The following is a 15,479-nucleotide window of genomic DNA, read 5'->3' on the forward strand; positions in this document are numbered from 1 at the left end:
TTTTCACCTAATTCCATTCATTTTTCTGACAAAAACACGATCTAATAACGTAAAAGCCGAAAGATAGAAGTATCGTTCAAGTAAAGGCGCAATTTCAGCAGGAAATCGCTAAAAAAACCGGGAAAAAGCAGAAAAAAAGAAAAGAAATTAAAAATAATTTTTCCTGTTGGGCCTAAAATACAAATGCAAACGCGCCCCGTTGCATCCAAGTGAAACAGCGGAGTCTCGTAGTCGCGCTATTTTTACCGTAAATCGACACTATTTTTTCAGATTTGCTAATTTTTTTGTTACACAGCTGCCAGCTTTAGAAATAGCATTTCATATAAATTATTGAACAAAACATTATTGATTTCAGAAGCATGTTGGGTTCAACGATACGGAGCTTTGCTTCTCGAACTACCGGAGCATCTCGATCATTCTTCTCCACCTCAGCCGTCAGGAAAACTGAAAAACTATGGGAGAATCCATGGAAATACGCCATCCCAGAAAAAAGTGAAATCATTTTTATTGTGCTACTGCTTTTTCAACGTTCAAATTACAGCAAACACGTTAGCTACAGTTGAAGAAATTCCTGTCGATTGGTCGTATGTAGAAAGACTGATGCCGATTGAAGTAGTACCAGAAGTGCCAAAGCACGAATCTTATCCCACACCAAGTGGATGGACACCGCCCTCAGGTTTGTTCAGTAATACTTTTAAATTCAAAAAATAAATTGCTCCACAGGTGCCGGAAAAACTCATCCATATTACGTCCGTCGTCGTCCAGATCATCTTCTGCCTCTTTATTTAGAAAGAAAACGTGATTTGTTGAATGAGAAGACACTGGATTTCGATTATGTTGAATTGGTGACCGTCAGAAGTGTAGATGGAGACGTTTTTGTGAGTATCAGCTGTAATTCGTCTTCCATTCTACTGCTTTTCGTCTAGCCTCTAATTTACTTTTTCCAACCTCACATGGCTTTCAGGCATGCGAGCAGGACCTTCGTACATACCTCCAAGAGCAACTCGGACATCCGGTAGCAACTCATGTCGACGAGTTGAAAGGGCGTATCAAAGTGAAAGGGGCTCCGCGATCATTAATTGAACAATTTTTCTACAGCAAAGGATTCTAGAAATCATATTCCCAGTTTTTCTAGTTAGGTCGTTATTTTTTGTTGTATTTATTGTTGAAAAATGAAACGAAAGTGTTCTTTTTATTTTACCTTTTCCTATTATTATCAACTTCCCATAAACCGGTTTTTGTCCGTCAGTTCTTATATTTATTTTCTCATTCATTGTTAATTGCGAAATGCAAAGATTATTTTCTAGAATGCCGTCATCCGTTTGCTGCACAAATTGCCGAACGAAATATTCTTTATTAAATCGTGAAGTAGATATTTATAAGTTTTCAATCTACTTTCCTTTTTCTTCAGGCCGGTTGTTCAAGTTGCGCTCTTTCCTTCTGCAAGAAATGCTTGGGTTACCGTGCCCTCATTCCAACTCTTTCGGATCAACCGATGATCGTTTGCTACAATTGCTATCAGAAGATTGAAGCAGCCAAAATGAAGCCAGATGCTACAGTAATCAGTGCAATTCTGTGAATTTACAATATAATTTCGTTTTCCAGATAACTTCGGAACCTCTTCCGGAATATGGCAGTTCTAAACCACAGAGTTCGAACAAGAATTGGTGGGGTAAAGGGTTGCCACCACCATCATTTCGAGGTTCGTATGGAAACCAGAACCAGAATATAAGTAGAGCAACACAAAATAGGCAACCCTCTTCGTCTTCCCAACAAAAAACAGAAAATGTAAGCTTGATATTTTTTACTTGCCTAATTGTAATACTTGTGTTTTCTAGACCTCTGTTTCGATCGAAGATTTGGAACAACGTCGAGCCAAGCTACGAGAAGACATTGCGCCTCCTGTCGAACCACTTAGTATTTCTGAAATAGAGGAAAGACTCGCGAAACTTCGCGACTGTGATGTTGAAGTTATACGAAATCCTAGAAGTGTATGCACTCTGATTTCCATAATTGTCACATTAATTAAGCTTTTCAGTGGTTAACATCATCTTCCAAAGAAGGGCCATATATCAATACAAACAATCCGGCTGAATTGATGCGAATAGCCGAAGATCGAGCTAGACTTGAACTAAAAGAAGAGGAAATGGAAGCAAAAGATTGGGAAGAAATAGAAGCAAGAAGGAGGAAAGTTTTCGAAAAAAACACTGAGCAAGTTGGAAATGAAGAAGAAGAAACATCAGTCAGAGAATCAATGGTTTCTGGGAATACAGAATTCAGTGAAGCGACAAAAGAAGAAATGAATGAGATCAATAAGTATGTTTTTGATATTTTCAGTTCGAATTAATTCACTATTTTCAGCCTACTGATGGACGCAGAAAAACGTGTCGCAGAAACGAAAAGGCAAGAAGATCACGACGCAGCGGAGATGAGGACTTTGATGAAAGCTTGTGAGTTTCGGTGTTCCGTATGAAAGTAATGAAGATGCATGTTTCTAGCTCGTCAAAAATCGCTCGACGCAATGCAGTGGAATGATAAAATCACAAAGGAGATCGGCGGTTTTTGGGATAGGCGAAATGAAAAAGAGGCGGGTGAAGTAGAAGATGACGATGATGACAAATCTCTGGATGAAGAGACTTTCAAAAAGATTCTCTATGAAGCTGAAAACTCTGTCGACGTGGAACCGCCTTCCCAATCTTCGAAACCATCAGAAACACGTTCCAGTTCTAGTTCACCGAAGAAAAAGGGATTCTTCGAAAAATTGTTTAGGAAAGATTCAAAACATTAAATATATAATAATTATTTTTTTGTTTCTTTCGGAATTCAATATGTACACAAAAGCTTGTCGAATATAAATGTATTTATTATTTGTTTTAATTTCAATTGCCTGATTTTATAATTCTATATACACAATTTCAAAGGTTTAGTTGTTCGAGAATCCACCGTCAACAGGCAAAGCGGATCCAGTTGTCATTGATGCATTATCTGAGAGCAAGAAGAGAACAGCATTGACCACTTCATCAACTTCAGCGAATCTTTTGATTGGCATTCTATCGAGCATCTTCTTCTTCTTTTCAGGGTCACTCCAGTTCTGAAATAAAGATGATTGAAATGAAAAAGTGAGAAAGGGTTCATGTACATCTCTTCCCATATCAGTCATCACGACAGTTGGATTGACACTATTAACTCGAATATTCTGTGATCCCAATTCGTTTGCCAAGCATCGAGTAACCATATCGAGAGCTGCTTTCGAAGCGCCTAAACACCAGAAATTAAATTATTTCTGGGGAGATCTTCACTTACAGTAAACAGTGTGGTTATCCAATGGACGGATCGCAGCTTGAGATGAGATATTTACAATGGATCCTTTGATTTGTCTGTCGACAAAGTTTCTGGCGACAAGTTGAGCGATGAGGATTGGTCCACGAACATTCACGGCAAAAGTTCTAGAACAAAAAATTGAAAAGTTTAGTTCATATTTAGAAACTATTACCTATCAATAGATTGTTGTGTGATTTGTCCAATAGCATGATTCGTTGCAATTCCAGCATTATTCACAAGTCCGTGAATAGGGAAATATGGAACAATGAGTTTGAAAAGAACTTCTTCGTTGGCACTGACGTCTCCAACAATTGGAATGATTGTGTGTCTCTGAAAATAACACTTTTGTTACTTACTATTCACATCATTCTGACTGGATGCTGGATGACCTAAACTATAATTCAACCTACCAATGAAGTTGTTTCCTTGACGAGACTCAACAAGTTCGCTTCATTTCTTGCGAATGCGATCACTTGCGCTCCAGATTTGGCCAAAGATAGACAGATTTCTTTTCCGATTCCTGCAAATTTGATAATGTGATGTCTGATCTACAATCGGCCAGAAAGGGCTATTTATATCTTCTCAGATATGTAGTTTTTCTCCTACGTTCCGTTTCCTGTGAATTCAGATTCCATTGAAACACGAGAAACATTTTCTAGTCCAACTGATAACTTTGATCGAAATCAGAAAGAGGACGAGGAGGAATGACATAAAATTGATAAAACTTGTGACTAAAGAATAGTGTTATCATGTTATCACAAATCAAAGTTTCGCTTAGTTTGAATCTCATTTTCTTCGCCGGAAGTTATCAGAAAAATGAGAAAGTGGTATGATTCTTTAGTAGTGGTTTGAAAGGTTCGGAATGCAATCGACATGAAAATTGTGGTCAAACCCGTTTTTTAGAATTGGAATTCTTTCGCATTTTTTCATTAGGATATCAAGAACATGATTTTGATGAATCAGACTGGAAGGTGATCTCGATAAAGTTTCTTTCAAATATAGTTTGAAAATAAAGGGTCAGAATTCTGAAAGCTAGATAAAATATCAATGTTACACTGGTTTACTGCTGGTTAGTCATGCAAAAGCTTACAAGTAATGTTTAAAGTTTGCCTAGATATTCTCATGAACTTTCAATAAAGTAAATTCCTCTCGTGTTTTCCACCTTGCGATAACATGGAACTCACAGTCAGAAATGCGTCCTACTGTACCTACATAGTTCCAACTCATCAATTTCAGAACGAGGAAAACGTTCGATATCAAAAGTTCTTCCTCATTCTTGCATATAAACAAGTCCTCACCTTGACTGGCTCCAGTGACAAGAATGCGTCTGTCAGCGAAATCGTAATTTGCTTGCATTATTTCTTCTCGTCAGATGAAGTGATATGAATGTCTTCTCTTCTCTTCCCACACGGTCAACTTTTATATTGAGACTATTTTTGTTATCAATGCCATCCGTCTAACAATCTGCGTCGTGTTTTTGTGTGTATTGATATGATCGCAATGATGGTTTCTATTTCGAGATGAGAGGCGGGGAAACCCCTTTTAATACAAAGGTTTGCATGTTTATGGTATGTGTAACAGACTTTATTTGATTGGTGATGGACAAGGGAGCAATGACACAAGGGCTGTTTACTTGAGTAGTAATAGATTCAATGGGGCCTTCACGAGAAAGTTGGTTTTCTAGGCTGCATCTCTTGATACATTCAAATAGTCACCAAAGTTGTTCGGTTTGTCTGGAGCTATAATTTCGGTTTAAAGTTCCCATTTTCATGTTTTGTTCACCAACTACAAACATCTCCATCCTAATCTCTCATTCCTTGTTGCCATTCCACTTTAACATCCACTTTCAATCACAAGACATGCACACAAAAACAGCTGAAACTTCATTCCAATCACCATGACAACCTGGGTTTGCACCTGTTCATTTTCTCGTTTTCGATTAGAAAAAGCGACTCCAAATAACTTATTTTCATTCTCATCTGCTCCCAACTCTCGTCGAGTGAGCTTTCTTTCCAATCATGTCAATGGACCTGGACCCCGTTCCAGGTCTTCCTCTTCTCACAACTCTTTACTGTAATTCAACAACTGTAAAGAAGAAGACTACAGTTAAGTGCGCCTTCCCCGATGAGCTCTACACCAAAAAAGCGTTCTATGGAGGCCCATTTGGTGCTGGAATCGGAGCGGTGGAAGTGGCGATCATCCTTGTTTTCATGCTCCTTTGCTTCAAAATGAAGTATGACGTCACCAAAGTTTTCCTGACCGTTGTCTACATTCCACTCGGACTTTCATCTGTTTTCAAAGTGGCTCTGGCTGTCTACAGTACCTTTCTGGGTGCTTATGGATGGTGGTACATGGTGTTTCTAATGTTTTTCAACTGGCTTTACACCACTGCCGTTGTCTGTACAAGTATCGGATCTGTTGTTTTTCTAGCTGCTCTAATGGTCATTGCGAGAAAAAGACAAAACTTCAATCCTCGTGAATCATGGTAAACGAATATTATTTAACTTTCAATAGTTCTGAATCTAATTTCCCAGGGTCTCCTACACTGCTGTTCTCTTCTTCTCGGCTTTGATCTCTGGCTCCTACCATTTCATCTCATACCAATGGAACCAACTCCCAGCCGCTTCTCTTTTCTTCGTCTACATCATCTGTACCATTGGAATTATTGCTGAGCTTCTTGTGGTATGAAAGTACAGTGAATTAGTCATAGCTAAAACCGAAACTTGCAGTGTCTTTGTGTCGGTTTTCTGTGTACAAAACCACCTACGGGTACAAATGTTTCTGTTGTAACTGGTGATCCGGTGGTTGATGATGCGAGAACTCGCCTCGGATTCGGAGCATTGGCTGTGGTTGTAATGAACATTCCACAGTGGTTTGAGATCTGTGAGTTTCTGAAAACTAGTCAGAATTATTTCCCTGGCTGATTATCACATATGAGAGTAAGAACTTCTGAGAATCTCTAATGTTATGCTTTCCATTCAAAGTGGGATATTACTGCTGTTTCAACTAGTAATTACAAACGATATTTTCTTTTGAAAAACTAAGAAATTGCTTAAATTATACTGCTTCTTTTATTCCAGATGTCAAGATTACTGAATTGTTCACTCCATTCCTCTGGGACTCGGATGCTCAAAAGAAGATCTACTACACCGCCCAATCGAAACAACTTCTAACTTTTGACCTGATCCGTCTCTTCCTCAGTCTCTTCATGCTCATCCCTCTGTTCATCACCGCTTCCGGAAGATTCGCCATTAGCATGTGGATCACACGTAAACCACATCCGACTGCAGCCAAGGCGACCGCCAACAAAGTCTTCGTTGCCACTCAGAATCAGCCTCTGCTCATGAATACCGGAGAGAAGAAGTCACCGCCTCCACCAACTCCCCCCAACAGACCAATTGATCATACTATCCCAGCAGTTCCGATCACTCAACAGCCAGCTCTTGTTCCAATTCCCCATCAAGTTCCAGTTCATCAGCCTCAACATCATCAGCATCCCCAGCATCCTCAACATCTTCAAGCTCCTGCACCACCCATGTATCCTGGAATCGGATTCGCTCCTGGAATGCTTCAGTTGCCTCAAAACATGCAAACTACAATTGTCTATACTCCATCAATGACCTATGATAATGGAAACGGACAAATGCATGCATGAGAGTGCAAGTAGATCACAAGGAGTTTTAAGAGTTCCCCTCCTATGTTGATCTGAAATGTGTTGAATAAACTCTTTGTTAACAAAACGATTTTTATTTCACAAATTTAATAAAAGGGGAGATGAGTTGAGATCATCTCATCCGGTAGGTAGACTTGTACTTTCAGATGACGTATCATATCAAAGTTCCAGCCAGACTCATCTCCATTTCCTGATCATCTCAACCAGCTCAAAAAGAACTCAATTTCCGAGTAAGGTCAAAAGCGGAAAAAGGAAAAGTACACATTCAGTGATCCTCCGTTTACACTTACTCTTGCTACCTGTTGCAACATGCTGGCACCGCCGCTTAGCTAGCGGTTTTCCTCACCTCCGTGTTGATAAACAAAAGAGTGCGTATCGAGACAGTGGTCAGTATATGGGAAAGGTGGTGGTACTTCCCGTAACTTCCTTAACGTACAAGAAAAATTGAAATAGTTGAGAAAGAGAGAGTGGGTGAAATTGAAATCCGGAGAGAGTAAATGAAAGTAAGAGGGCGAGGAGCAAACAATGGACGCGCCAGTCGCGGTCGCGGCCATGGCTCTCTCAAGTACAGTGGATTACTGTCCATTTCACCTTTAGGGTGCTTTCCTTTTCTAGGCGGGGCGGAGACAGTCGGTGACGTAACACGCGGTGTCCGCGCGGAGTTCGGGAGGGAATGAAGAAGGGTGGGGGTCAGGGCGTGACCTCACGAAGATCGCCTGCGAATAGTTCCCGCACATATCGCATAGTCTGCGTGGCTGCACGACGAGCTCCGTGAAGAAAAGAGATGAGCACGACGTCGGCTCCACTACATGCTTCGTCCTTCTCTTCCGGAACAACCGGAGGAGGAGGCGGAGCTCAACAAGCTCTTCAGCTGCAACATTGTGCCTATCATATAGGATCATCGGTTGGCAGCAGTGGTTCAACACTTAACAATAACTCAATTAATGTACCTAATCACAATAATACAATGGGAATGTCTCCAGCAGGAACTTCTTCTGGCAGTAACTTGACCAGTGGTCAGCAAAGGTTAGTCTGAAAATGTATGTGTTGCTGGCTTGAGTATTTTTTTTATATTCTGAATTTTGATTTCATTTCCTATTTGCCTGCATTCCATATTCATAATCTCTTGGTATTCTTTTGACTCTTTTCGCATCTCTTTCTGATTCTGACATTACGATTCTAAATTTTCTGGACTTTTTCTCAGTTTTCTAAATGATTCATAAAGTTTCGAAACATTTCTTATTTTGATTTCATAATAACATATAATAATTTGAAGTTTCTCATAACCTAGAACCTAGAGCTCGGATGTTGTCTTCTAGAATAGAAGCAATTCCTAAAGTTGTTTAAATCAGAAATATAAACTCGACCTAAAAATTTTTAGATTGAAAAGAATAGGATACAGCCTGGAACAGTTCATGTTTATAATTGGTTGATTGGTCTTCTTTCCACTTCTTATCCACTTCTTTATCATATCTACTTTTCTCTTTGAACTGGGGAGTTGTTTTTCTGTAGCGTTGGGAATTACTTTTCATTATTCTCAATTTTTACTGTTGTTTTTTGAGAATTCATCTGGATACCTTAATCATCTTCCCCTTTTGAACCACCAGTTTTCTTCTTTCCAAGAAGTCTGTTTCATTTTCTCTTCCCTCATTCTTTCTCACATCGTTTTCCTTCTAGAATCAGGTTACTGTACTTCATCAAAAGTTCATTTTTCTCCCGGATATCTTACACTTTCTTTCGAAACTTAACTAGTTTTAAAGCAAACAAACTGCTTTCCATTTTTCTTCCCCGTTATGAAGGGGGTCATCATGTTCTAAGTTTGACCAACTCCTTTCACTTCAAAGTATTTTTCTTTCCGCGCGGAACACAGCTCCTCTCCGTTTCTTTTTCCGCGCGGACGCTTTGACGTCACATGTTTGACGAAACGAAATAAGGTGAATATCCGAGAGTCTGTATATTCAAAAGTAAATAGGTTTTGCATATAAAGAATGAACGGTAAAGAATGGGAAAGAGAAATTGAAGAGTTCATAGTGATGGTGCATGAGTGCGCGAAAAGAGAAGAAATTTACATATTGCGTCACAATTGTGCAAATAAATGAGTTTAGAAACGGTTATCTATAAAAAGATAATCAGTGAAATTCAAAATTTATTTCTGCTCTCACATGATTTCATCCTTTCTCGGGGATGGGTTACTGTAGTTAGAACAACTATTGAAGCTTGTTAGGCTCAAGAATTGCCCATGTAGTAAGACTGAGCAATTCTTTTAACGTCAATGTCAGATTCATATTTAGTATTTTTTTTGACTGGATAGGATGGAAGATAGATTGCTCAACAAATCCAGAAATTTTTAAAACTCCGGAGAAGATGATCATTCAAACCTTCTGGAAAGAATCCAGAATTCATCCATTCCGGTTGTGAAATCTCAGTTTCATGCCGTTCTCACAAAAAGTTCCAAACCTCTTATTCTTTCAATTCGGAACATTCTTCTATGAATATAAAAGTAAACAGTCTCCTCCCTACTTTTGCCTCCTCTCACACATATTCCGTGCGCCAAGAAATTAACATATTGCGTCACAGTCTATACAAACATTATCCCATACATTTCTAGGTCAACTCGTGGAGCATCTAAACTACGAAGGGATCAAATCAATGCGGAAATTCAAAAGATTCGAGATCTTCTGCCTCTGTCCGATCTCATAAAAGACCGACTTTTCCAGTTACAAGTGCTTTCTCTGGGATGTATATTTATTCGAAAACATCGATATCAACAGACGATTCTCCAACCTCAAATGCAGATGATGCAGATGCAAATGACACCTCCAATGCCACGTGGAATTGATATCTGCAAAGCATTACGTGGATTCATGTTGATGGTCACCAGAAGTGGGAAGATTCTCCACGTATCAGATAATGCAAGCGAGTATTTGGGACATTCAGTGGAAGAAATAATGTGTCAGGGAGATACAATTTATGATTTGGTGGATCTGAAGGATCATGGAGCAGTTCAAGCAGAGTTGGCTAGTGGACCGCCTGGAGCAGCAAGTTTTCCAGAAGAACGAGTGTTTATCTGTCGACTAAATTTGGCAAGAACTGCAAAACGACAATTGCATTACCATAAAGTGAGTAATCTGGGAACGTATTTCCAATAAAAAACATCGTTTCAGTTTGTGTTATTTCAAGGGAGATACATTCAACCAGCAGAATTCTATCAACAATTGAATGCTCAGAACTCACAACCCGACTGTGATCAACCAGTTTTTTCTGCTTACTGTCAACCACTAATCAATCCAGAAAATGCAGAAGGAATGTCAACTGGAAACACGCATGTATTCTGTACTCAGCACTATTTGGATATGAAGTTCAAGGATTCTGATTTAATGTAAGCTATAAGTTTAGAGGTTTCACTTCAAATTTCGAAACAATTTCAGGGCAACTCACCATCTAGGATATACAAAAGAACAATTGAAAGGAATGTCATGGTACGGTATGCTTCATCCAAATCATGTTCCTGAGATTGCTCACAAACATCGGTTATGTAAGTTTTAAATATTAACAACAAACTTTTGATAGAAATGATTTTCAGTATGTCAAGAGAAAGAGGGATCAGTACTGTCACTTATTCGACTACAAGCTGCAAATGGAGATTGGATATGGCTGCATACCGTATTCTCAATCAGACCAAATAACGAACTGAGCAGCGATGGAAAACGACTTCGTCATGTAATTCACTGTTTTCATCAGAAACTAACGTAAGTTCTTTTTTCCTACCGTAGTTGCGATTAGCCATGGTCTGCATGAGTTGGACGGTGGGGCGCTCTGTTTGTTTTAGTTACTGACCGCCGAACTTTTTCTCTTGTTGCCATACTACATACTACAAATCACAATAATTCGTTTTCAGTGACCTGGAAGCAGCCACTCTTCAAGCCAACTCATGGATCTACAGTATGCGACACACGTATCCTACAGTATTCTCTTGTCAAGATTCCCCTCCACCTTCGGAAGAACAACAACCATTAAGTCCACAAACACCACCATATAAAGAACAACCACCAATGCTGATGGAGCAGAAACCGTTGATTGGAAGTGGTATGGCACCTCCTCAAGGATTTCCAACCATGGATTTCAATCAGGTAAGTCCTTTGAAACAGTCAGAAGAAATCAAATATTCCCTCAATTTCAGATCAAAGTGGAAATCCCAATGCGTCCAATCAACACTCAAATTCCATTCTTCACTCCTGAATCTTCATCTCCTGAAAGTTCTGCGTCTCTTCATGTATCTCTGCTCTCTCACACAACTGCATTCCCATTAGATAATCTAGAAGACATACTTCCATCAAATGACGTTCTTCCTGAGTTGAAAGATGAAGTTGATGAGATTCTTCGTCAAGTTGAGCAATCTCCAACTCCTCCTCCATCACATTCAATTCCTGCGAATGTAAATCTGGGTCATCGCCATTCTATGCCGAATGCATTTGACTCTGCAGAACTTTACAAATATCTAGGACCCGCTCTATTCGATGGTCACCCAAATATGCAACAACTTCATCCTCAACAGCAACAACAACAACAACAACTCCTCCAGCAACAGCAACAACAACAACAGTTACACCATCAGAATCTCCAAATGTCCCAAATGCAGACACCTCCTCCCATGTCATGTCCACCAACCAATTATGGTCAATCCAATTTTTTGTTCCATCATCAACACCTCCATCAACACTTCCATCATTCCCAACCTTCACTTCCTTACCATTTCGATTATTACAACCGCAAAAGAAGTTGGGCTGTATAAACCAATTAGTACTCTAGAATCTCATTTCATTCCATATCTCCAAAATTATCTCTGTGATATACTTAACTATTAATTTTTTCTTCCATTCTATTACCTAGATCTTCCAATTTATTGTCTTTCATTCAGATCAGTATTTATCCGGGTAGAATTGTTCCCAAGAGCTTTCATTCATTACATTAATTATTTTATTGTTAAGCAACACGCCTTTTTCGAAATTTCATGAGTTCCCAGATAAATGAAGTCAATAAATTCATTATGCTGTTTTTCACAATCTAGACCTGCTTTTGAATATAAGAGATTCGAAATTCTCAAATTTGAAATGAAGGACCAGCTTATTTATGCGACTATCGATAACATGTAATCAGGAAGTTAACGGAAACCAGGATGATTACTGGAAGAAGATTATTAGTCTGATAAGGTGAGTTTATTCCCAGTTCTAGAATATGATTTTGATGATGAAAGAATGACGGAACAGTCGATCAAATCGAATATTGTAAACATTTTGTACGATGGAGTAGTAGAAAAAGAATGGTGTTGCGTTGACGAATCACAAAAGACTGAAGGATAATGAAAAATATTCAGGAAATAAAAAAGGATCTGTAGAAGTTACAACTGATTGAATTATATCCCACATTATTCAGAGTTGGTTTCTTTCAAAACAAAAACAGTTGCCATTACAGTATGACGGAAACATGGCTAAACACGAAACACAAACCACAAGAAACTCTCAATCCGGAGTCAAAGAATTCTGGAAACTGAGTCGGTGAACTTCAACATCAAGCCGCCCATTTGAGACATAATATGATAGTCATTAGTTGCATCATATGTCTCTGCTCCTCCTATCTCCACTATATATTCCAATGCCGTGCTGATAGTGTCGCCAAGAAGTTTCTCTTTAATTTTTTGTTTCGCTGCAGTTGCAATTTACGTTTTTGTTTGATTTATTGTTTACTTCGAGGTTTTCAGGTAAATACTGTGAAAGTGGACAGGAACCGACATGAAGATGTTCGTCGTGTTGTTGGCTTTGTTGGCCGTGGTCTCTGCAGAAGTCCACCAATTCAACATTGGGTACGTTTTGACGATGTTATGCAATTGTAATTCAAGTGTTGTTCAGATACCGACCAAATCTTCGTCAACGAATGAATGCAGAGGGAAAGTTGGCAGAATATGAGAAAGAACGTAACGAGTTGCTCGCCAAAAATAGTCTTCAATTGGCTTCATCGTCCTCCCCAATCATTGATTACGAGGACATGGCATACATGGTCCAAATCAGTATGGGAACTCCAGCTCAAAACTTTGTTCTTTTCATCGATTCCGGATCTTCCAACTTGTGGGTGCCAGATATCACTTGTGCCGGAGGAAAGGATGCCACTTGTGGAAGTTATTGCAAATCTGTAAGTGAATTCGACATATTTTCAGTTGAATGATTATGCATTCAGACTCCATATGATGCTTGTCTTACTTTCTGTCAAGAGGAGTGCTGCACAAAAACTGTTGCTGGAGCTCAGGTTCTTTCGTAAGTTTTGAAATCTTCATTGATCATATTATATACTTCTTTAATTCAGAACAACTGATGCTTGCCAATCCAAGCATAGATTCAACTCTACTCAATCCTCGACCTATGTTACCAATGGACAGAAGTTCGATATGACCTACAATACTGGAGAAGTCAAGGGTTTCTTCGGAGTTGATACTTTCTGTGTAAGTTCTGGGACGAAGTTGCATTATGCTAATCATCATAATTTTCAGTTCACCAACACCTCTGTCTGCGCCACCGGACAAGTCTTTGGTCAAGCCACAACTATCGGAGAGGCCTTCGGAAAGCAGCCAGAAGACGGAATCATTGGACTCGGATGGCCAGCTCTCGCAGTAAACCAACAAATTCCACCACTCTTCAATCTGATGAATCAAGGAAAACTAGATCAACCATACTTCGTTGTGTATCTTGCTCAAATCGGTCCAACTTCTCAGATCAACGGAGGAGCATTCACAGTTGGAGGACTTGACACAACTCATTGTGAATCGAATGTTGACTGGGTTCCATTGACAACAAACACATTCTGGCAATTCAAGCTTTCTGGGTAATTACTCTTTTTTTTCGCAACGCAAAATAATATTTGCAGTGTCTCCTCTGGATCATTCAGCCAAACTCCAACCTCCGGATGGCAGGCTGCAGCTGACACCGCTGCCTCTTTCATCGGAGCTCCAAAAAGTGTTGTCACTAGTCTCGCTAAAGTGTAAGTCTGGAAAATATTTGAAGTGTTATTTCGAATTTTCAGTGTCGGTGCCACATATGTCCCTGGAACTGGAGCATTCTTCATCGATTGCGACGCTGTTGTCCCAGATATTGTATTCACAATCAACGGAAAAACCTATAACATGCCATCCACATCATTCGTTGTTTCTGCTGGACCAGGACCATGTATGTTCGCATTCTATGAATTGACTGCTGGAGGATTCTACCCAGCTTGGATGCTTGGACCACCATTTATGCGTGCTTATTGTCATGTACATGACATGCAAAATGCAAGACTCGGATTGTCGAAGGTGCTGTCTCATTGAATCTCATAAGTGTAATATTTCTGAAAATCTGATTATTGTAAGAAATAAATTTTTAAAAAATTTGAATTGATTTCAATTTATTCAAAATTCATATAAAATGTTTCGAAACTTGATTTCGAAATTATGTTGGTAGTTGTACTGTGATATCAGAAGAAAACGGGGATGTGGGAATACAAGTACATATATACAAAGTACGTCGAGACAAGGGGGTTCAGGGGAAAAACAACAGACTCTTTGGAGAAGAGGGAACAATATAGATAATTTAGATAAAAATTTAATAGCGATAAGTGAAAACAATTAAAATGATACAGATTAGAAGTTGAACTTGCGGATCAACTGATTGAAGCATCAATTGGAAAGATTCGACAAGACGTGTGTGATGTGGCCACTCTCACCAGCCAGACACTTGAGGCACACTTTTTGTACCGGTGTAAACTTCTGTTTCTTTTCTGAAATTGAAACATTATTTGAATTTTAGTGACGATGGAATGATGTCAAAAGACAATAGATACAGAATTAGGAAGAGTTGTTTGTACAGAAATGAAGCAAACGAGATAAGGAAAGTTCAAATTCACTTTCTTTAAATTTCTTGATTCAAAATTTGAAAAAAAAACATTACTGATAACTGTTCTAACTAGTAAGTCTCCTTATAAAACTCACCAAGATTTGGATCTTGCGGTTTAACAGTATAGACATTCGTCTTGTCGGTCAGTTGCTGCTGGGCGACGACACTCTCGGAGGCGACACGCTTTCGGCTGAACTGCGACAGAAGACGATCGAACATCTGGAAACTTTCTTCTTTTTTTGATTATGAAACAAGGAAAAAGCACAACAGATGGCAACATTGAAAAGTTGAAAAAATGAAAGTGATAAGAAAGATATTGAAAAGGCGTGTTTGGTGATAACGCCTGAAGAGGACAAGAGAGCGGAGCATATGGTATCAAAAAACATTTGAGGCTTTTATACTTATGAACTATAACAGGGGGCGGAGCTTGATTATTACAAATAATCCAACGAGCACCATGAAATCTAGCAAAAACATTAATATCACAACTGAAATACATTATGAACCGAAAATACAGAAATTATCACAATCTGAAATGCGACTGGGGGCCTTAAAAACAAGAGAGA

The 15,479-nt window shown here is 39.1% G+C and overlaps 5 protein-coding genes across 5 annotated transcripts; 3 read left to right on the forward strand and 2 right to left on the reverse strand.

Moving 5' to 3' along the window:
* Nucleotides 1–359: 359 nt before the first annotated feature.
* Nucleotides 360–2,788, forward strand: GCK72_018389 (uncharacterized protein; the record flags this gene model as incomplete). Its single annotated transcript, XM_053732529.1, has 10 exons — nt 360–492; nt 542–676; nt 724–878; nt 965–1,054; nt 1,412–1,558; nt 1,606–1,788; nt 1,839–1,991; nt 2,039–2,316; nt 2,362–2,450; nt 2,499–2,788. The coding sequence occupies 10 exons, from the start codon at nt 360–362 to the stop codon at nt 2,786–2,788; spliced, it is 1,653 nt and encodes a 550-aa protein (XP_053581442.1).
* A 135-nt stretch (nt 2,789–2,923) lies between these two features.
* On the reverse strand, nt 2,924–4,677 carry GCK72_018390 (uncharacterized protein; the record flags this gene model as incomplete). The annotated part of the gene is made up of 6 exons (XM_003114012.2): nt 2,924–3,091; nt 3,140–3,258; nt 3,304–3,446; nt 3,494–3,651; nt 3,732–3,841; nt 4,620–4,677. 6 exons carry the CDS (start codon nt 4,675–4,677, stop codon nt 2,924–2,926), a joined length of 756 nt encoding a protein of 251 aa, XP_003114060.1.
* Nucleotides 4,678–5,339: 662 nt separating this feature from the next.
* Nucleotides 5,340–6,976, forward strand: GCK72_018391 (uncharacterized protein; the record flags this gene model as incomplete). Its single annotated transcript, XM_003114487.2, has 4 exons — nt 5,340–5,806; nt 5,856–6,003; nt 6,051–6,204; nt 6,402–6,976. 4 exons carry the CDS (start codon nt 5,340–5,342, stop codon nt 6,974–6,976), a joined length of 1,344 nt encoding a protein of 447 aa, XP_003114535.2.
* Nucleotides 6,977–12,783: 5,807 nt separating this feature from the next.
* GCK72_018392 (uncharacterized protein) lies at nt 12,784–14,348 on the forward strand (the record flags this gene model as incomplete). Its single annotated transcript, XM_053732530.1, has 7 exons — nt 12,784–12,854; nt 12,901–13,180; nt 13,226–13,302; nt 13,352–13,487; nt 13,536–13,867; nt 13,910–14,023; nt 14,066–14,348. 7 exons carry the CDS (start codon nt 12,784–12,786, stop codon nt 14,346–14,348), a joined length of 1,293 nt encoding a protein of 430 aa, XP_053581443.1.
* Nucleotides 14,349–14,696: 348 nt separating this feature from the next.
* Nucleotides 14,697–15,132, reverse strand: GCK72_018393 (uncharacterized protein; the record flags this gene model as incomplete). The annotated part of the gene is made up of 2 exons (XM_003114055.1): nt 14,697–14,797; nt 15,009–15,132. 2 exons carry the CDS (start codon nt 15,130–15,132, stop codon nt 14,697–14,699), a joined length of 225 nt encoding a protein of 74 aa, XP_003114103.1.
* Between the last annotated feature and the right edge of the window lie 347 nt (nt 15,133–15,479).

The sequence above is a fragment of the Caenorhabditis remanei genome, chromosome V (genome assembly GCF_010183535.1).
Source record: "Caenorhabditis remanei strain PX506 chromosome V, whole genome shotgun sequence".
Taxonomy (NCBI): domain Eukaryota; kingdom Metazoa; phylum Nematoda; class Chromadorea; order Rhabditida; family Rhabditidae; genus Caenorhabditis; species Caenorhabditis remanei.